Genomic DNA, 22029 nt, shown 5'->3' on the forward strand with positions numbered 1-22029 from the left:
GAATTCCTGGATTGGGATGCTTTGGTGGACCGAATGTGGTCGTGAGCAGCCACTTGATAATCAAATGCTTGGTCAGCTGCATTTTGACAGTGCTCATAGCGCAACCGACAGTCACTGTCATCATGCACAAAATGGAAGAAAACAAATTTGAAGCGTAATGCGTGTATAACGTTGCTGCAGAGGCACATGAGACGAATTACTACAAAATACAATTGAAACACCATCTGTGTAGACATGCCATGAGGAATGGAAGTAGGTTATATGATGCTGAGAATACCAGGTGTTAACGTGAAGAGGTTCCATCTTATAAGCAGTGCATGCCTCTGGCATCATCAGCTAGACACCTTCACGTGTCTGATGGTTTATAAGTAAAACTGAATGCTTGAAACTCCAACAAGGATTTTGTTTGTACTCAAATACTAGAGTAGTAACTCTACTTTTGTATATTTGTATATTGTCTTGTTGTTAGTTGTATTTTTAGTACTCAAGTGTAAGAGCACTAACAGTGGCAGTCCAGGACATTCCTACTCTCACCTCACACTGAGAACGTCATGACTTGATATTCTCTCAGTTCTACAACATGCAGAAAGCTATGAATTAGCTGTATGAGTGAAACTGAGTGTAAATGATGTGTCTAAATGATGATATATGTTAACCCTGTGATAGACTGTTAACACCTCTCAGCTAATGTGTGCTGGGACAGATTCTACTCCCCACAACTCTGGAGAGGGTTTAGAAAATTAATAGATGGATGGACTGCATAAAAGGCTACTTCACCAATTTTACACATAGAGATCAGTTTAGTTGTCATGGGGAGTAACTGCTGTAATGTCTTCTGTGGCTCTGGAGTAGCTTTCTAAAGTCTGAAAAAAGGTATGATGACATCACTATTTCTTTTTGTGTGCTACACTTGTCCATCAAATTAGTGAAAAGTGCAGTGTAGAAGACTCAAGAGACTGAGAGCCCTCTAGAGACTGAGAGGCCTCTTGGCAGAGGTGCATGGTAATTTGTGCTAATGTCTGAAATTTAATATGGTAATGATTTATTGATGTTCACAACCCATCATGTTAATCTTACTTTTCCACCTGTTTCCTCCTCCTCACTCTCACCGTGTTTCCTCCATCTACTCCATAGACTTTCTTCACATGCCCTCTCACCCTCACTCATCCCCATCTTCAAAGTTGTCCATGGAATTACTTCAAGTGAGCTGTGTCAGATGGAGATATGCATATGTGCACACACACATGCTCATGGGTGTGTGTTAGTGTGCCTTAGCTTGCATGACTGGTCCCTGGTATCATCTCCACCTGAAGCACCAAAGGGTGTTTTGGCCTGACAGCTTTGCAGCGGAAAACTGGATGCAGATGTAATGTCTTTCTATTGATTCACATTAGCTTTAAACTTCCAGGACAGTTGGAGGCACTGACAGGTATCTACTGCCACTTAACAAGACTCCATTTACAGCCCTGTTTTACAGTCTGAGGAATACCATTTGAAATGGACAAAATGTCACTGTAAATTGGTCTAAATAGTATTTCTGCTGTATGAGACAATAATAAATTAAGACTTGATGTGCTCCTGGAGAACTGGTGTGATGAAATTGCTGCCAAATTCAAACCAGCTTGTCAAATATGCGTTGAATTAAGTTTACGGATGTATGTGTAACTTTCCACTCCACTGCCAGTTGTTCAGAAGAAAACTGGGATAATGGTTAATCATGCTGTAGGCTGGAAAATATCTCTGCAAACAGGACTTCATACAGAATTATTGTGGGACAGGAGAGGCCAGAGTGAGGCCACTTAGGAAACTTAAAAAAAAAAAAAAAAAAAAAAAAAATATATATATATATATATATATATATATATCAGACTCTGATTGAGTTTCTAGGAGTGTACTTTCGTAGTATTTTATTGTTGTATTGTCACTATGCCTCTGTAGGGTACTGTATAACCCGTCTATCTATAGTGGTGACAGATGAAATAAACTGCAGGTCTGTGATGGCAACTCTGATTTCCCACATGAAGTTAAATCCACTTCACACCCACTCACCAGCCCAGCTTCTCCGCCATGACTTTCTACCTTGCTACATACTGCATTGGCACTGAACGTTAATTTTGTATATCTATAGAACCAGGATCATCACATACATAATTTTTTTTTTTTTTTTTTTGAGGCAAGATGAGAAGGTAAACTGTCAAATACAGGAAAAATGGCATCTATCTCTACACTTAAAATGTGACTGCTGGTGCCTAAAAATAACTATAAAAATTTTGTGAATGCTGTAGTCACTACAAGCGGATTTTGAAAGAAAAGAAAAGAAAAGAAAAGAAAAGAAAAGAAAAGAAAAGAAAAAACAGTTCATCCATGTCCTGTATGGGTAGATTTGTCTCTGGGGACCTCTACTACGACAGTGGCTCACTGCGGTCAAGCAGAGGTAAAACAGCACTGCAGGGGCATTTCATCTTTGTGACAGACACGGTGTCATGGAGGTTTCACAAACCAGACTTGTCTCAGCTAGGCAGCGACAACACATGGTCATGGTCAAGGCAAATTTATTTATACAGCGCTTTATAAACCAACCTTGTTTGTACAACAGACATAATTATTAAAAATATTATCACAAGACTTGATTACTTAAAATACACACATAATACATAGTGCACAGAGAGAGAGAGAGAGAGAGAGAGAGAGAGACTGCAAATGATGTTGAGAATCATCACAGGAGAGTAAAAGACATCTTTTAAAAGAGACAAAAGACTGCTGTTCTAATATTTTCAGGGAGACTATTCCAGGGTGTTGGTGCAGCTACTGAGAAGGCCTGGTCTTCAGGAAGATCATGGGATGGTTATCAGCTCTTAGCTCTGTTCGATAAAAGTTCTGCAATATAGTTTGGGGTGAGACCACATGGGGCTTTAAGCACAAACATAAGAATCTTGTAAGGAATTTGATACTGAATGAGGGGCAAGTGCAGAGATGCTAATACATGTGGAATATGTTCCCTTTTTTCTCATCTGCAAGGGAGTCTCACCAAAGCATTCTGAACTTGTAAGCACTGAACAGAAACCTGTTTCATACCAAAATAAAAGTAGTTGCAATAATCAAGTCTTGAGAATATTAGAGCATAGGTGACTTTTTTCTAACTCTTTAGGTGAAAAGATCCTGATCTTAGCTATAGATTTCTAAGCTGGGAAGCTAGATTTGACAACTGTGCCAACTTTGCGGAGGAAGCAGAACAACATGATCCCTGTTTTCATGTAATGTCTGCTCGGTAGCATGTTAGCCGGTCCAGCTGGATGGCGGAGTCCGGTATGTTGTTATTGAGCCATGTTTTCATAAAAACGAAAAAACAGCACTCTCTCACGGTCTGCTGGGTCGATCTCAGAAGGTGTATATAGTCCAGTTTGTTGTCCAAGGAGCGTACATTGGCGAGTACAATAGATGGTATAGCTGGGTCAGCTAAGGTCAACTGTAGATTAGGGATGTTCTCCAGCGTAATGCAGTCACTCTTGTCAATTTCTTCAGTTTCATCTTCTAGTTCGGGTTCAGAATCAGAAGTGAGATCGTTGTCGGCATAACCAGAAGCTGCATAAGTAGTCGTGTGGTTCCCTTTTAACATGCAGCTGATTGTCCGAAAAATGAACAGAAGCACGTGAATAGCCAAAGAAAGCCAGTATGCTAATTTACTGTTGAATCGCCACACCCCCAACTAGGACCGAGAATTTCCGCTAAAACAACCCAAATTCATATACAAACTTTATGGTTTTAAGGCCCCCAATACTGTTATTTGAAACATGGAGTGGCTTCTTCATGATTTCAACCGAAAATCATTAATAAAAAGAAAACAAAACAATTTTTCGTTGTTTACACAACTTGCGCCGGGCCGACTTGTTGCTGTTTTTCTCCTGGCGGGTCTCATTTAGTGAACGTAGTAAGTCTAGTCTGGTACAGCTTTGCGTCATCTGTGTAACAGTGAAAAGAGATACTGAGATTCTATACATTTTTGCCTAGCAGAAGCATATAGATGGAAAGTAAGAGGGGGCCAAGGACTGAGCCTTGAGGGCCTCCACATTAGAGTTGCATCTTCCATCCTTCACAGACAGCTGGGATTTTGTCAAAGATGTTCCTAAATATCATATGAGATCTGAAGCTTGCTTGTATTCCTTCTCTCATTCATCCTTTGTACACCCACCACCGTTGAGTAGTCTGAAAACTTCTGTAGGTGGCATGATGAAGAGTTGTACTGAGGTGGACAAAGTGAAGAGAAAAGGAGACAGAACAGTCCCCTGTGGTGCTCCTGTACTACTTTCCATGGTCTCAGACAGAACATTGCCCAGTCAGACAAAACGCAGTCTGTCTGTCAGATAGTCAGTAATCCAGAAGATTGTGAGCACGTCGACTCATCATTCACAGCTTCTTACCCAGGAGCAGCAGCTGAATGGTATTAGATGCACTGAAGAAATCAAAGAAAGTTATCCTCACGTTGCTGCTGTTACAATCCAGGTGGGAGTGAGCATGCTACAGCAGGTGTATGATGGCGTCGTCCACACCCAGATGGGGTTGGTAGGTGAACTGTAGAGGGTCCAGTGATGATTTTACCTGCGGTTGGGGTGGGCCATCACCAGCCTCTCCAGCACCTTCATTATGACCGATGTAAGGGCAACGGGTCGATAGCCTTTGGGGCCAGATGGAGACTTCTTCAGAACAGGAACCACGCAGGACGTCTTCCACAGGACCGGGACACTCTGCAGGCTTAGGGGCTTCCCAGGATCACGGACAGCTGGTTGGAACAAGTCCTCAATGCCATCAGGGCCAGCAGCCTTGCCCAGGTGCAGCATCTCCAGCTGCCTTCTTACCTGGCCCGCAGTCAGGCAGGGGATAGGGATGTGGGAGTTGAGTCCAAGGGAGGGATCGTCGAGGGAATTGAGGGTTGGAGAGAGAAAGCTTGGGATAGTGGTGAGGTGTGAAGGGGGTGGGGGAATGTAGGGACACTCCTGGCTGTGAGCCAAACCTGTTGAAAAAGTGGTTTAGCTAATTGGCCCTCTCAAGGCTGCCAGCTGCTGGTCTGTCTTTTGCCTTGAGCCCCGTGATGTCCTCTCATTCCTGTCCACACATCCTTCACCTTGTTCTGCTGGAGTTTAGCCTCCGGCTCCCTCCTGTAGGCATCTCTGCTCTGCCTCAGCTTCTCCCTCTGTTCGAGTTGAACACTCCTCAGTTCTTTTTTGTCCCCTGACCTGAAAGCTTGTTTCTTCCTGTTTAGAAGACTTTTCAGTTCACTGGTGATCCAGGGCTTGTTGTTGGGTAAGCAGCAAACAGTCCGGGTTGGCAGTATGGTCTGTTCACAGAATTGATGTACTTAGTAAGGTTATGTAAACAGTGATCACAATGGCCGACGTGAACTCCTGAGGCAAATAATAAGGCCGCATCCCCACAGCTAGCAGCTCAATGTCTTGGCTACAGAAACATTCCTTAACAGTAACATTAGTGAGATTACAGCACTTCTCATTCACAAACAGCACAATCCCTCCTCCCTTTTTACTGCTCCGAGCCATGTCTCTGTCCGCCAGCACACAGCTGAAGCCAGGTACCTCCACGCTCTGGTCTGGGACGTCTAAATGCAGCTATGATTCAGTGAAGGCCATAGGGCTGTACTGTCGGTATTCCCACTGAGTCCTGACCAGCACAACAAGCTCATCCGTCTTATTTGCTAAGGACCTCACGTTCCCCGCGATGATCACCGGGACGGGCGGTCTGTATCTCCGTGCCTTCACCAACCATTTGGCTCCAGCTCTGCATCCCCGATGTCATCTCTTCAGCTCGTCCGGGACTACAATCCTTTCTCTGGGCAGCAGCTTGGTTTTACACAATGCAATCTGCTGCTCGCGTGAGTAGACAATGCCCCCACTCCCCTCTGTACAGCCCTCTGTTCCGTTCCAGAGAGTGCAAAAAGTAACAGAAAGGCCACCAAAAAAGTTGTAAAACTGTGCACAAACATCACAATACAGTTAGCAAAAACACAGTTGGGAAACAGAATATAAAAGAAAAACAAACAAAGAAACAAAAAAACATGAAATGAACAAAAACAAATGAAAATGGCAGAACTACTGCAACAGACTGCCACCTAACAAAGCGCCATCTTGCAAATTTATACAGATATGGATTCGAGCAGCACAACTGAATTTGACATCGCCAAAGCTTGGGGAGGGCAGGAGGCTGGGGATGACGCATTGTTTACCGGCTTCAAGTGGATGGTCAATAAGGGTGATAAAGTAAAGGAGGGGCCCTGGAGACATGGCTGTGGCAACAGTGGAGAAACCCAGGATTAGCTCATTGTTTTCAGTTCCATCTTCAGCCATTTGATGTCACCTTTCAGCTGTGAGTGTGCTTACTGGTATTTTCCACGATTGTTTGTTGCTAAAGTGTCAACTGGCTCAGTCACCAGGCTAAAAGCTAACCCTGCTAAGATAGTCAGAGACAGGACAGTAGTGTGGTAGTCCTCTTGAAATACATTTGTGGTCAGGGGATCAGATTGGTGTAGAGCTGAAATTGAGTCAGTGCCAGATGAAGCTGAAGGGTTGGTGCAAAAGTGCCAGTCTGCAGTTTGTGTCGAAAGTATTTAATTCCAAAGAAACATCCAAAAGCTGGGTGACATGAAGAGCAGGAGGTGAGGGCAAAAGCGTTTTAACCCTAATGTGACATAAGGTTACTGCATGTATAACAGAGGGCTGAGCAGCAATTGCAGGGTGAGCTGTCTACACAAACAGAAGGGAAATAGAACAGGTGAGACAAAACAAAGACAACTGGGTTGTCTTTTTGCTGCAGAGAGCTCATTTTAGGGGTCACAATGAGGGGAACAGATCAAATATTAGATGGAATTATGTGGAGCTTCTTTTCCTTTTGTCTGAATACAACAAAGGTTTAGATTACAGCCTATCAAACAATAAAGTGTTTACTGGCACACTGGTTACAACCTACAATGACATAATTACAGATATTACTGACGTAGTGAGAGAAGAAATTAAAGATGAAGCATGGAAGGACAATTTGTTGTTGTTATGGTGGATAGATTTACTCATACTAATTATTTGCAGAGCTTTCTTCTATGCTCTGCTATGTTTTAAACAATAATGCTATCAAAGAGAGGACATCACAGAAGGCAGATGGACAAAATGTTCCAGCCCTAGTCCTTATGTTTGGAAGACTACAATTATCTGGAAGGAGTCCATGTCAAGATTAAGATCCCTCTGGCTCTATTAATCCCCACCTGAACCTCAATGTGGCTCTGAACCAAGCAACAGCAAGGATGACGGGATGTCAGATATTCTCCTCACACCTAACCAGCCTGTCTGATTTCTCTTCCAGGTCCCCAAAGCCAGTGCTTGATGACATATGTCAGAGACAACTCCCACACATTGCACCAATAGGGTGGAATTTTACTTCCAGAGTTCTGTGCTGTGGTAAAGAAACATCTACTGAAGGATTTTTTGAGAGTATTGTGTTACATCACCCTGAATGTTTCCAATGATAATATCGTTATATTACTCACCTTTGCTTCTAGTTATATCATTCTTTCATGTTGGTAATATGTACTGAAAAACAAACAAACAAACAAACAAACAAAAAAACTGCCCCAGTTTTTTTGCACAGGCAGGTTTGACTTTGCAGATCATCCTCATTTCACAAACACACTGACTTACATCCACTCTTAAAATGCAAATGGACATCTTTGTGACATTTCAACCATCTTAAAACAACCATGCAAACTTTGTACAACAAACTTTGTAAAATTATAGCAGGAGGTGAAAAATTGCAGGACAGTAGGACAGTGTGAGGAGCATTGCAACACAAAGGAGACAACTTTCATGGAGTGAGAGAAAAACAGATGCTAAATGAGAAAACAAATGTTCATCGAACCACACTCCTGTCACAAACACTGTGGCACCACTTCACAACATCTGGTGGTTTTCATACACATTACCAGCACCACACCTCTGTTTATTGGGCATATGAGGATGGATGAATACAATTACACACACACAGTAGACCACATATAGTGGTCTGGAATATTGAACAACGTTGGAACACAGAGGCAGAAATTGCTCAAAGTGCTTGTGTGTTGGGGCCATACGTATCTGCTTGAATACATTATCCTGTGTCTTCTCTAATCTTTGGCCCTTTCAGATTTCTGTCTCAACTGAGCTGAAAGCATTCTTTTATTTATCTATTTTTTTTAAAGAAAATATTCCAAAAGAAAATGTCTCAAATAATCCTCCATCATTGGAAATCACTGTGCGATGATGAGTGCACTTCATTGGCCAAATGTATAATCTGTAGATCAGGTGGGAAACCAATAAAGAAAATAACATGAAGTTGTAGAACATATTCTTGTGACCCATGAATGCAACATGCACATAGAGGTAGGTATCATGTCAATGACATCATGTTTTGCGATTTCCAAGAAAAATGGACTAAATTGTATTTATTTTTTGCTGAAGTGAAAGTCAAGTCAGTGTACCTGAGTTAGTTTGTGGGTGCATATTCACAGTGCTAAAAAGTAATACAAAGAGTCATTACAGCTACTAACATGCTAAAATGGATGAGCTGCAAGAACAAATGTGTTTGGAGAAATTTAAGGCTCTTTGGCAGAGTTTGGATTATTTCACAAGACCACATTCGGACAGAGACAGTGTTATACTGACACAAGTTTTGTGGTGAGCAAGCTAATAGCTAAGAAGGTGAAACCTGATTCAGAAGATGAATTTATGACAGAGTGCCTTGTTGCCATGGCAGAGCTACTAAACCCAGACAAAGTACATTTGTTCCAAACTGTCAGTTTGTCTCACATAACTCAGAGATGAAGGAAAACCTGTGGCTTTGATTTGGCCTTCATGCCATGGACTATTGTAAGCTGCAACCTCGAGCTCCGGCCAGCTTCTCACCTCTCCACTTTCAAATGTGAAATCATTTGAAGCAAAATTAAATCTATTGGAGGGACAATCCCCTTTATTAGTCACACAACAACTACATCACACACACACCATGCAGATTTGGTGAAATTTGTCCTCCACCTTTATCCCGTCCTGGTCACCTTCCTCCACGGCAGACCAGGAGCGGTCGGCTGCCATCCGACCGGCACCCGGGGACCCAATCTCTTTCATCACCACTGGACAGGTGGTGATCTTCTTGCATGTTTTTAGTGGGGGTGTTTTAAGGAGGATACCCCAGGTGAACAAGGGGAGAACATGCAAACACACAAATTCCACTCCCTTTCCTCAAGCAGCAGGCACCGAGGGCATGGTGGAGGACACGCCCCCGGCACCCACAGCGAGATTTGAACCCAGGACCTTCTAGCTGTGAGGTGACAGCGTTACCACTGTGCCACCCAAAAAGCTGTGGCAAGTGCAACTGGAAAGATTAGCACTGTGCTCCACAAGAACAAAAGCCTGCTGTGGCATCTGAATATGCTGCTGGGAGTGAAAACGCCTTCAGGTATTTGGTTAGACGTTTGAGGACATGAAAAGTGAACAAAATGAACTGAACACTTGGTACACTGTTTAATGTGGAACCAGCTGATGTACCTGACACTCAAACAACACGTAATCACTGACGTGCAAAGCCATGGCCCACTGCTGTGAGTGGTTCTCTTCAAAACTGACTTTTGCAAAGCTTGGACCACTCAAAACTGACTGACCGAACCCTCGAAAACCAGCTGCAAGTACCATCATCATCAATACCATCTGACATCAGACATCCCGCCAAAGAGAAGCAGCTCCAGCCATCGGAGAGATTAGTGTGATGTATATTTTAAATAGTTTAATATGGCCCTTGAAGGATGTTGTAGAATCTGTAATGGCCTTAGGTAGGGAAACGTTTCCCCACCCCTGGCCTAAAATGGCAATCCATAAAGCTACATACATTGATGGAATATTTGTAAAAAATACTATGCATGCAATTATTTTTATATAATTATTTCCATTGTAAGCCAACAATACAACATATCTATCATATCTAACATATCATCGTGCATGTTTCTTCAGTCTCTCTCTCTATATATATACACACACACAACATGAGGTTGTTAATACTGATGCAGCAATGTATGAGCTCCATTTTACTGTTGTAGCTGGAGGTGGAGAAGTACTTTATATCTAGGTTGGGAATCACAGGACTATACTAGGGTTCAGAAGATAAATGTGGGGTGAGGGGTAATGAAGGGTCGTTCAGCAACACAAATCTGTTTCCATTTTTTGAACTTTTCTCCTTCTTTTGAAATAATGGATAACTTAACCTTGTTGACCTCAAACAGATATTTAAATGAAACCCTGTGAGAGTTTGCAAGAGACATGCTTCATTGATGGAACTGTTAAAAACCCATGCCTCATTTCCTGTGCATGGTACGACTTGGCTTGACTCAGCTCAACTCACTCAGAACTGTTTTTTTTTCTTTTCTTTTTTTTTTTACCTGGCACCTACTTTTTTTGGTATCACTTCTTTTGAGTTTCCAAACGAGCTGAGCCGATACTTGGAGTTAAAAAAACTGCAGAGCATTGACTAGTAACAGAGCAGCTGGAGATGTCTTGTCGTGTGATGTAGAATTTCCCAAGCCCTCCTATTTTTTCCACCAATCTTTTGCTTTGTTGCCATCAGTCTTTTCTGAAAAAGTTTGTTTCTTACTGACAAACAGCCACATACCGAGAGTCAAAAACAACATCCCTCCAAGATCCTCCACTGTTCCTGTGTTTGTGTTGCGTTAAAGATGATGTCAGGGCAATTTCATAGTGTCGCTATGATGATCAGCTGAGATACCTGGTACCAAAAGTAATTCGAGTGGATTCAAGCTGAGCCTTACCATACAGTGAAAATGAGGCTGCAGACATCAATCAATCCCTCTTGCCAGGATTCAGGCAATGCGTTTGTGGCCGAACCTACATGCTTTCGGACCAGTCAACGCCCTGTGACGAACTATTGGGAGCTATGTGCGGACATAGTCTACAGTGGGTGTGTAGACAGTGAGAGAAGCAACCGTTCATTCAATGCTATCAGTTATGTCAGAACTGGAGAGTATTTCTTCATTGCAAGAAGAGCAAAGAATAGCACTGAAGACTTTTCTCTCTTTAATAAAAGATGTTTTCACTATTCTATTGACGACTGAGTATCTATCAAATATATGGAATTGAGAAATAAGGTAGCATAAAATGGACATAGTCAAGTAAAGTACAAGTACCACAATATTTGATCTGAATACAGTTCTTGAGTAAATCTACAAAGTTGCATTCCACCATTTCTCAAATTCAGTGCATTGAATCCAGCAAGTTTCTTTTGGATGGGAGAGAATCTAGAAATTAGGAGAAGTATCACAACTCCATGGCCTCCTCCTTCAAATACAGACTGTTTGCCATGACAACACCAGTAATGTGACATGGTGGGAGAACCAAAGAGCAGACCACAATCTGGGTTCAGTGAGTGGGAGACAAAAATGAGAGCTATGACTAATACAGTATACGACTTAAAAATATGATACATACAACTGTCAAAAATAACTTGGGTTAAACATTTCACAAACATTTTGAGCTCCATTTGTGGCATTTGTTTTGACCAAAACAATATAAACTGACAAAAGCAGTTTTATCAGTGATTATGTTGGCAGGTGTGAAGACATCTGCTTTTCAAAACATAGTTTCAGCCCACACAGTGCATTTAGTTCGTAGGAAATCTCTCCTGCTGAAATGATCAGTGTTGGAGGATGTTTGCTACATACAGAAAACCACCGCAGAAACAAAACTCACCCAAGAAGGCTGTCAGATTATAAAAACAATATCCACTATTTCAGCACGGTGATACATTGCTAGACACTTCTGTTACATAACTGTCTCTGCATTGTGAAAACATATCTTAGTGTCAATAAGAGGTCCCTGTAGCTCAGAGGAGAGAAGAGTGCTGTTGGGGAAGGAAGTTTTATTAATGTGATAATGCATGCAGGTTACTGATCCAGGTCATGTATTTCTTACTGCTCTTAATACCTGCTTGATCTGTGCCTTCAGGATGTGTGACCTTGCTCCTCACAGTAAAGTTCATCATCTTAGATATGTGAAACTTACCTGGGCCAGGATTCAACAGCTGTCTGAGAGTATAAAATCTGTCCAACTGGCCAAAGATTTTCAGTGATGCATTTTTGGTCCTACTTTTAGGCCTGGAGGTAAAGATATTTTTATCAACTTTTTAACTTGACTTTTAAAATGTGTTCCACAGTTGTCCGAGCCTGTTAGGAGTCCTCAGGAGATGGTGTTCAGACAATGTGAGCATGTATTGATGAGGATGAGGTTGTTAAAAGATACTGTTTTGGTAAACAAGTTCTTTTTGACTGACCTTGTGTGGGATGAGGAGAATGCAATTACCAATTGACTCACAACCTTACAGCAGCAGGGAGATGTAGCTCTGCAATGTTTGGGGTCTGACATAACTGATAATTTTGGCAGTAATACATCCATCTTTGATTGCTGCTCCCCAGATGCATTTATTTCCAAAGTACTTAGTGTGAAGCTTGTGAAAAGCTGCATTCTACAAATTTGTGGGTCTTCTCATTCATTCATTTATTTAAAATTATGAGGACGGGGCTTCATTGAAGACACATGGTCATATTGTGACAGTGTGTTTGCCAACACTGGGTGTTGCTGTAAGGGACAATAAGTTAGCTGGAGGTTTGTGTCTTTCTCTTTGAGGTTAATGTTTTTCTACATGGACCCTGACAAATGAATGTAATAAAAGTGACAATACACCAACGAAGCCCACAGAGGGTCTGTAACATCATTGCTGCATGTAAATATTGCATAATACATGTGACGTGCAGCCCTGGCTAAGCAATTTAAGACTAAGGCTAACTGGTAAATGTCATGATGAGATATAGGTCATTTCAAATGTAACATAAATAACTTAGTGACCCATATCATTTATCCACACAAATAAAGATTACAACCCACAACCACGAGCAGCGTTGTCCCCAGTTTGTGTATGTTATGTTAATTTCCACGTTGTAACTGCCTAAGTCCTTGCTGAAAGCGCAGGAAGCTTCATAAATATTTTTTTCACACTGTAAAGAGTGCAGGGATTAAGTCCAAGGATCGCTTTCAGCATTCCTCTGAGTGATTCCTGATACACCTGTCCTTGTGAAGCAACTAAGTCCATACAGAAACTGTGTGACCTTTCTGTCCCTGTCAGCTTTCCTTAAGTCTCTATAAAGAAATGAAACAATACAGGAAATGGGATTGCCCACAGATTTTTAACATACCACTTAAGTGTGAATGCTATTAAGATAATGCTAAGGAGTGAGCACTGGACTTCCCTCTAGTAGAGTCAAGCATATTTATGTATTAGACTGTGTTTAATTCAATTTGGGATTTGTCTCCCCTCCTTAAGAAAACCAGTGCTGTGGATTTCACCCTCAACTACCTATTATTTTGAGCTTGTGAAGAAGCCTGGAGGGCAGATAAACATCATGAAGATCTCTCGCACTAATTAAGCTCAAAGTTGCCATCCTAGCCAGAAGTTCCAAATTTGAGTGGGTTGATTTAGCTGGGGCTAAATCTCTGTGTTTCCACCCCAAGGCAATACAACAAACATCAATACTGCATTTTTATGGGGATACGCATAATTTGTAAGCTCTGTGATGTGTATTTGTTGGTTGTATAGAGCCATAATCCATACTGCAGTGTGTCAAGCTGGGTCTGTAAATGATGCTGAAATATTTTATTCTATCTTAACAATGCTATTAGTCTCAGAGGCTCCAGATGGTTGTCAACACATCCAGTCTCCAATGTGTCAGAACTGGACAAATTACTGCAGTGCCATATTGTAGGACACTTTTCTTTAACATATGATACACACAGACTACTGTCACGTCACTGTATCTTCACAAAGAAAAGTCTGACTTCCAATTAAGAGCTAAAGACACACAAGTTGTGTCCAATGGCAAACACAGAAGTTTATCCTATTAAATCTGTTCACAGCTTTCTGTCAGACACTGAGAAGCAAGGCATAACTGTTTCTTGCATTTATCAGACTAGATCCTCTGCTCTGCGGCGGTCCTACACCCGAGCATAAAATTCAAGTAAGGCTATAAGAGGGTCATCTGAAAATGGAGGGTATCAGTAGGCAAAGTAGTGAGAGCAGTGGTAAGTAAAGATTCTGGTGTTTTGGCTTAGGTGTACCTCTTCTGCTTTGCTCTGCTCGAAGGCAAACTCCATGGTGGGCACAGCCAGCTGGTTGGCGAAGAAATTCACATCTCCAGGCAACTGCAGTGAGCTGACATTGGGTCCAGGGCAGTTCCCACCACGAATACAACTCAGTAACTGTCTCTGCGAGAGAGGAGAAAAGATGAAGAGAGAGAGGCAGAGTGGGATGAGCAAGATTCACTGGTGGAAAGAGAAGAAGGAGAAGACGGGGTGTCGTAGAGCAAAAAGGCACAGAGGTTAAGAGGTTGCTGCCATGTTAATGGATTAAATGAGTTATAGAGAAAACACTTTGCTACAGCTTCCTGAAATATCAGGTCATAGTTCAAGTTTTACTGAATAGAAATTTATTGGAGCAAGAAATATTACAGACTGTGGTGGAAAGTAACATTTAATATAACACAAGTACATTTACTCAAGTACTGTATTTGAGTACAAATTTGAGGTACTTGTACTTTACTTGAGTATTTTATTGTATGCAAATATATATATACTTCTACTCCACTACATTTAAGAGGCAAATTTTGAATTTGATTTTTGGGGTTTTTTTTAAGGAGGAAACCCTGGGTGAACACAGGGAGAACATGCAAACTCCACACAGAAAGGCCCCTTTCCTCGAGCAGCAGGCACCAGAGGCATGGTGGAGGACACGCCCCCCAGTGCCCACAGCGAGATTCGAACCCGGGAACTTCTAGCTGTGAGACGACAGTGTTAACACCAGTTGTGACACCAGTAGAGAGCGTCAGTGTTCTTTGCCCAGTCCAGTTTATTGTCAATATGTACCCCCAGGTACTTAATCCTCCACAATTCGTGCAGACAGTTTATTATTAGACAAGTAGGTCCCATCCCAAAATCAGAGTGCAGAGTGACGTTCAACAGGTGGTGGGGCATTGACTGCAAAATAAGTAAATAAATAAGTAAAGTAAGTAAATAAAACACAAGAGATTGTCATACTTGCTGATTTAAGCACTCTGACATTCTGGGCTCTATTTTTGATTCCGCTGTCTGCGCGGCGGAGGCTGTTTCGCCGATGGGGCATGGCGGCGCAGACTTTGGTATTTTCGTGCACTGCGCTGCCGGCGCAACTACTCCCCCTTCTCATCTCAGTCCCACCCAGTGGCGCAACTCGGAAGGAGGGAGGAGCTGAAGGCGTGGAGTGGGTTTGACACAGTCGAGTCCAATCTTCACCAATCACACCAGCTCCTCGCCTCACCTTTAAAAACGCCTGGCGAGGCACATGGCACGTTTCGAGGATGACTGAGCCCGCGCAGGAAAGTGTCCGACGCCCAAACTTCTCCCAGGAGGAGACGTTCTGGTCCAGGAGGTCCAGGCTCACAGTCGCAAAATTTATTTCAATACTGTCTATCTGTTTAGATAGATCTTCAGATGTTGCTCTTCAGATGTTTTTTGAACTAAGAAGAAGAAGAAGAAGTCAACTTCATTAATCACACACACACACAGAGTTACAGGGAGGAAACTGTACACGCCATGCAAGTGAAACTATTTTCTCCGCATTTATCCCATCCTTGGTCTGTCGATCCTCTGCGGCAGACCAGGAGCGGTGGGCTGCCAGCTGCCAGCCGACAGCGGCGCCCAGGGACTGGTTCTCCTTCGTCACCATTGGTCAGGTGGTGATCTTCTTGCATGTTTTTAGTGGGGGTTATGTAAGGAGGAAACCCCGGGTGAACACGGGAAGAACATGGAAACTCCACACAGAAAGGACCCCCTTTTCTCCTCGAGCAGCAGGCACCGAAGGCATGGTGGAGGACACGCCACCAGTGCCCACAGCGGGATTCGAACCAGGGACCTTCTAGCTGTGAGGCGACAGTTGGGTGCCACCGTGCTAACCAACTGATGTAACCGCAAATACTCACTTAATGACAAAGCTGGGCGGCGAGGCGCTCCCTCCTCTCCCTGCACTCTGCTGCTCTCCCAGTTGACACAGCACATGCAGTTCGCCCTCTCTCCGTCTTAAGTCCCTTAATGTGTCCTCCGTGAGTTCATAGTGACATCCACGTCGTACAGCCATGTGGTGTAAAAGGCAACATGCCACAAAGAATGCACCCACACTCTGAGGGCTGTATGTTAATGAACCACCTGTCCGGTCCAGACATCTAAAACGCATTTTGAGAACCCCAAATGTGCGTTCGATGACTGACCGAGCACCGTTAAAACCACACTGCCGTCTTGTTGAAGGTGTGATATATGGCGTCATCAACCACGTTTTCAGTGGATAGCCATTATAGCAGCCACCCATCCAGAGGGGTGTCCCCCTGAAAGACTGTAGGGATGCTAGAATTCGCCACGATGAACGGGTCATGTGCCGACCCGGGGAAAGTGGCATATACGTTTGTCACCAGGCAATTTGAGTCACAGATCACCAGACATCGCTGTGTGGAATTCAGTCAGGGTGAGTGACCATTACGCGTGCTGAACGCGCTTTCGATGTGGTCAGATGAGATACTGATCAAAATATATAAATTTAGGTCTGACTTATGCCGACACCTCCCCCTACTGCGCCGCAACGCCCATCCTGGCGCACCTCTGTATGCCTCGGTTTGCCAAAATACCACTGCCAGTGGGCGGGGACAAAAATAGAGTCCACTGTGTTAAAACTGTTTCAGAAGACAATTTTGAATAAACCCCATATTGTCAATTATTATATGCAGTTTTGTGTTTAAATTAAATTGGATTAATGGTAAGATTTTTTTTTCACTCTGGGAAAAATGTATCATAGTCACAAGAAATAATGATTCTATAATCACAAGAACACCTGCAGTATGTGTCTGATAATAAGAAAAAGAAACATATGAAAAGCCATAGCTGTTTCAGTGATACACATTCGACGACAAATCTAAGACTCGAGAAAGACTTCATGGAATACTTGTTAGCATAGCATAAAACGCATGGCATACCAGTCTTCCATCCATCCATTTTCTATGCCGCTTATCCCTTTCGGGGTCACGGGGGGGCTGGAGCCTATCTCGGCTGTCAATGGGCGAGAGGCGGGGTACACCCTGGACCGGTCGCCAGCCGATCGCAGGGCACATACACACAACCATTCACACTCACACTCACACCTAGGGGCAATTTAGAGTCACCAGTTAACCTAATGAGCATGTTTTTGGTCTGTGGGAGGAAGCCGGAGAGAACCCACGCATGCACGGGAAGAACATGCAAACTTCACACAGAAAGGCCCGACCCGGGAATCAAACCTGCAACCTTCTTGCTGTGAGGCACACGCACTTCCTGCTGCGCCATCGTGCAGCGCATACCAGCCTTGTAAGGTACAAATTGGGCCTTGAAATATATATTCACGGCTTTCCACAAAAAAGTTGGAAAGAGGCCATGACAACACTTTCTAATGATAACTTTCTGAAGGAACATTTGGACCCCAATCATTTATTTATTACTTTCCACAGATGGAAACTATTGTAGTTAACCAACAACGCAACTTCTTTATTAAATAGGGAACATTAATATATGACCCATTCGTCGTAGCATCCTTTAAGCATGCCGCTGCATACAAAAGACTCACAAAAGGCATTTTCATGTGCGTGATTTGGTTTCCGTAGCTCTACACTATGTCTGTGTTGTGTCAGTGAGAAAGAAAGAGCTGGCTATAAGAACCATTTCAGCCATTAAAAAATGTACCGAGTTGTTTGAATGTTGAACCCAATTAGAATTGTCAAGGACACGCCTAAATTACACTAAATACAATATCGGCTGAGAGAGAGAGGGATGCAAGGTGAGAGTGTTATTAACATTTGGCATGTGGCTAATTGCCCACCTCAAGCTTTTGTCGCAGTTCTCCACAGCTCACATGCAGCTTGTTACCTGAGTTGACTGCCTTCTGGTGTCCTCTCTAATTGAAAGAACAACATGATTGCTATATAGACATTGTTGAGACCAGGTTGCGCAATATAAGGAAAGAGAATGCAATAGTCAATCAATTACAGCCTTATCTCAACTGTTCACATCTGTTGAGTCCGTCTGATGTCACCATGTTCTTCTGTCACTTTGCATTTAATTTGAATTTCCCTTAATTAAGCCCTGGTGTCCAATCATTCCTGTCACTGACACACTGTTGTCAGCATTTTCTGTTTAACTTTTTCTAAAGGCTGTTCTCTGAACATTAACTACTACTGTGACACATTCCCTCTCTAACTGAATGAAGACCAGTAAGTAACACTAACCTTGCTTTAACTTTCCCTATTCAACTGAGTTTCACAATGAAATTTGTCTTTTTAATCTCACTTTTTTCCATTTACTCCCACAAAAAGACTGGTAGGACAATACATTTACATGCATATCAATATTCATGAAGGACATCTCATTATCCAATTATGGCTAATTGTGGGAGTTAACAGGGTGGGAATAAATGCTTGTTCATGTACAATTTAGAAGTTGATTGAGATTCACAATGGGGGACTCACACACAGAGGACAGACATCAAAATATTGTTTGGCGTATTCAGCTTTCATTTCACTTCAGCAGCTTATTAGTGTGCAATTCAAGCAAAGAGCTGTGCGTGAAGCCTGTAGTCTTTAAATCCACACACAGGGAACGGTGAATTTTAGATTTCTGGATAATTAGTGTTAGGGCATTAATATTCACCATGGCTCAGCAGAGAAAGAAAAATGTACACATATTTAAACTTCATCAAGGTATATACTAGAGCACAGGAAACAGTTTGATTGACCAATGATCCCTGGGTGCAGCGGAAACACACAACAGCACCGATGACTTAACAGCAGACCACAAGTGCAGTCCACACAGTCCACCACAAGCAAACCATGCCATTTCAGAAACATACTCAATCAGTTCCCCGACGAAGTCTGGTCTCTGTTTAGTCAACTGAACAGACTGCTCACTTCCACTCTCTGATGGCAGCTGTCAACCCAGAGAGCTGTTGTTATGCCAAGCAGGGCGTCCCTACAGATTGATTACTACAGATTCACAAGACAGGATTGGTTACTCCCTTCAAGGGCTGACATCTGTCTCTGGACTCTGAGGTCAAATGAAGTCACTACCTTGGCAACAGTGGCAAGGTTTTAAATGTGTCTTTCACTTGCAAAAGCGTTCATGTGTTTCTATGTCAACCAGTAAGGGACATTTACTTTCTGGACTGCACTGTCTCAACGGTCTGCCGAAAAAGCCATTCAGTAGGAAATATTAAGATGAAAAAAAAAAAGATTATGTTTTTTCCTATCGAAAAGGTTAAGAATCGTGAGAAAAGCAATAGCAGAGGATATTCCTGTGCTAACACCATTGTCAGCACAACTGCTCACTTTGGCTGCATGCACCTGACACTACTTCTTGGCAAGCTTTATCGGAAGAGAGTAAAGCATTTCACATTGTTCATTTTGGAAAACTAAAACACCACAGTAATGAGCTTGTAAGGATGCAAAATAAAAAGAATCTGAAGTAGTAATCTTACTAGAAATGGCACCAAGACAGTCATAAAGCCCAGCACAAGTCAGACCAAGATAAACTGAGATGAGATCAAGTAAAAGCATTGCTAAGCTGCTGCTGTTTCAAACCTTAACCTAAGAAAATGTAAGATTACTGTCTTGAAATTAAAATGAGTGTAATATGAATCACCATGTTTTTAACACAAGGCTGCAACAACATGATTCATCTACTGCACAAAATCAATGAAGAGCCAGTGGGTGTCGAATGTGTTCAGTTGGGTCGAGATCTGCCAGCTGTGAAAGCCATAGCATTTGATTCACATCAATTTCATACTCATGTGTCTGATTGTATAAAATGTCTGCTAGCCATAATTCCCATAAAATACCAGTGAACAGTATAATGGTAATACTGGTGCCTACTCCCACTGAGTAAACATCTGTGATTACATGCACAGATGTGTGACCGTGTCAGAAATCAAAATCTGGTTGAGTGCGCACCATTTCCTGCCAACAGGACACAATTTGCTGTTGCATGTTGTTGTAATGACTAAGTAAGACTGTGCAGACTAAAACGAGCAGTGAAAACATAAAATGAATTACTCTGGAAGAGAGTAAAATATTTTAAATTTGAGTCATCGTTAAAATTATGTAACGTTGACTCATCATACCTCACAGGTTTTGAGTAATTTCCAATCATCCAATTATGGCATAAGTCACCGGATTTGTGAGTCACATCTGACTCACGTTGAAGTCATAAGGACTCAGTCCACTTGTGCTTTTCAGCATCAAATAGGTGTTTTGCACCTCATGGTGCAGCTTGCCTTGACTCTACTCACTCTTTTCTATTCCTGTTGTGGAGAGTACCTGACAGCAGAGACTTTTTTAGTTTTACCTCAGTCGATGTTCCAACCCAGCTGAGTTGAGCCGAGTTGGTGTTGTGAAAACATGGCTGACCACTGACACATCAGAGGGAATCATCATTAGAATCGCCACTTGTGCAACACGGGACCAGGGGACATCCTGCACAAGCTCAGCATTTTTAAATAGCCACTATCAACAGCACAAACAACAATTTGTTTTCACTCACTTGACTCAGCGAGCATCATACAGCATACAGCACCCCTTCCATATCCTCTGTTACAAGCATAGTGTACCTCCTTTGTGTGCGTAGTGAATGTGGGGTTGAGTGACTCAGAGAAAGACAGTGAATCTGAGTGGAGTAGAGGAAACGCTTATCAGTGAAAGTTGTCAGTTTAGCAGTAAATGGACAGTGTAGCTTGCAGTTAGTCAGTGAATGAGGACTGCAGCTTCCCAAGACCAAAGTGAACCCCCAACTGCTGGAGAGGTGAAAGGGGGCACCCAGTCGAGCTAGCTACCGTGTAGTGGAAATTTGGCTAAGGGGGAGACAAACACTACATACATTTACTGAAGCCTGTGTACAAGCGGTGGATGTGATCAAATCAAAAACAGTACATCTCAATGCAATTCAGTTCACTAGTCCTGCAATTGTTCAGTGTTTAATTGACTGTGTATGAGAGGTGCTAATTCAAGTCTGATATATGTAATATATCAGACATTAGTTTGTGGTGCTGTTGCATTGGATTACAAACTGGGTATATATTTCATATTGGATTACACTGTGCAGCTGTAGCTTTCATTGTGTGCACCCACTGTACAGGCTCAGTCGCTCTCTGTCACCAGACTGAATACAAGCTACAACTGTGTGTCCTCACCTCTGTATTCATCAGATGTGCGTTCTACTGGAACATTGCCGCTGAACCAAGATATTGGATGAACTTGATTTGAACTCGATTTGCATGAATGCCCGTGATTAGAAAAGGCACTATTACCACTGAGCAATCCAATTTGTGAGGAAGTACGCCATTGAACAAGCACTGACTGTCCACCTTGTATCTACGAGTGAACAAGTTAAAATAATTCACAGCAGTTTGTCCCAGGGTCAGTGCTTAAGAACATTACATTGATGGTAACTAGAGAAGACCTAAATTAGTTATCAATAGACAGGGCTGTCTCTGCACATGTGGACACTTTTAAATAGCCACAGTGGGAACAAAGACAAAATTGACTTGTACACCAAATGCAATTTTTTCCTTTTTTGCATTCAGTGTTGGATTGCTGTGTTGAAGGAGCTGACAGACCAAGCACTTAATTTAACAGTATGTTCATGAGATCAGGGTCGTGACTGAAAGAGTGAGATTGCAGATACAAGCAGCTAAAAGCAGCTGCTGTGTTTGGCCATTAAATTAGGATGCCTCCCTCCTGAGGTCTGGTGGGGATGAGATTGTGGGGCAAATGCAGGACATGGTGGAGGACTTGAAATACCCTTACATCCAGGGAGTAGATAATAAACCAGAATGACAGACATTTTATGG

General features: G+C 42.5%; 1 protein-coding gene across 2 annotated transcripts in view; it reads right to left on the reverse strand.

The window, feature by feature from the left end:
- The window catches only part of LOC139330296 (inactive N-acetylated-alpha-linked acidic dipeptidase-like protein 2), a 520996-nt gene that overhangs the window by 121027 nt on the left and 377940 nt on the right, over positions 1 to 22029 (reverse strand). For both annotated transcript variants that reach the window (XM_070961134.1, XM_070961135.1), the window contains exon 14: positions 14202 to 14348. In XM_070961134.1, coding sequence (XP_070817235.1) covers positions 14202 to 14348 — 147 coding nt within the window. The remainder of the gene's footprint in view (positions 1 to 14201; positions 14349 to 22029) is intronic.

This window comes from Chaetodon trifascialis, chromosome 4 (assembly GCF_039877785.1).
Source record: "Chaetodon trifascialis isolate fChaTrf1 chromosome 4, fChaTrf1.hap1, whole genome shotgun sequence".
Classification (NCBI taxonomy): Eukaryota; Metazoa; Chordata; class Actinopteri; order Chaetodontiformes; family Chaetodontidae; genus Chaetodon; species Chaetodon trifascialis.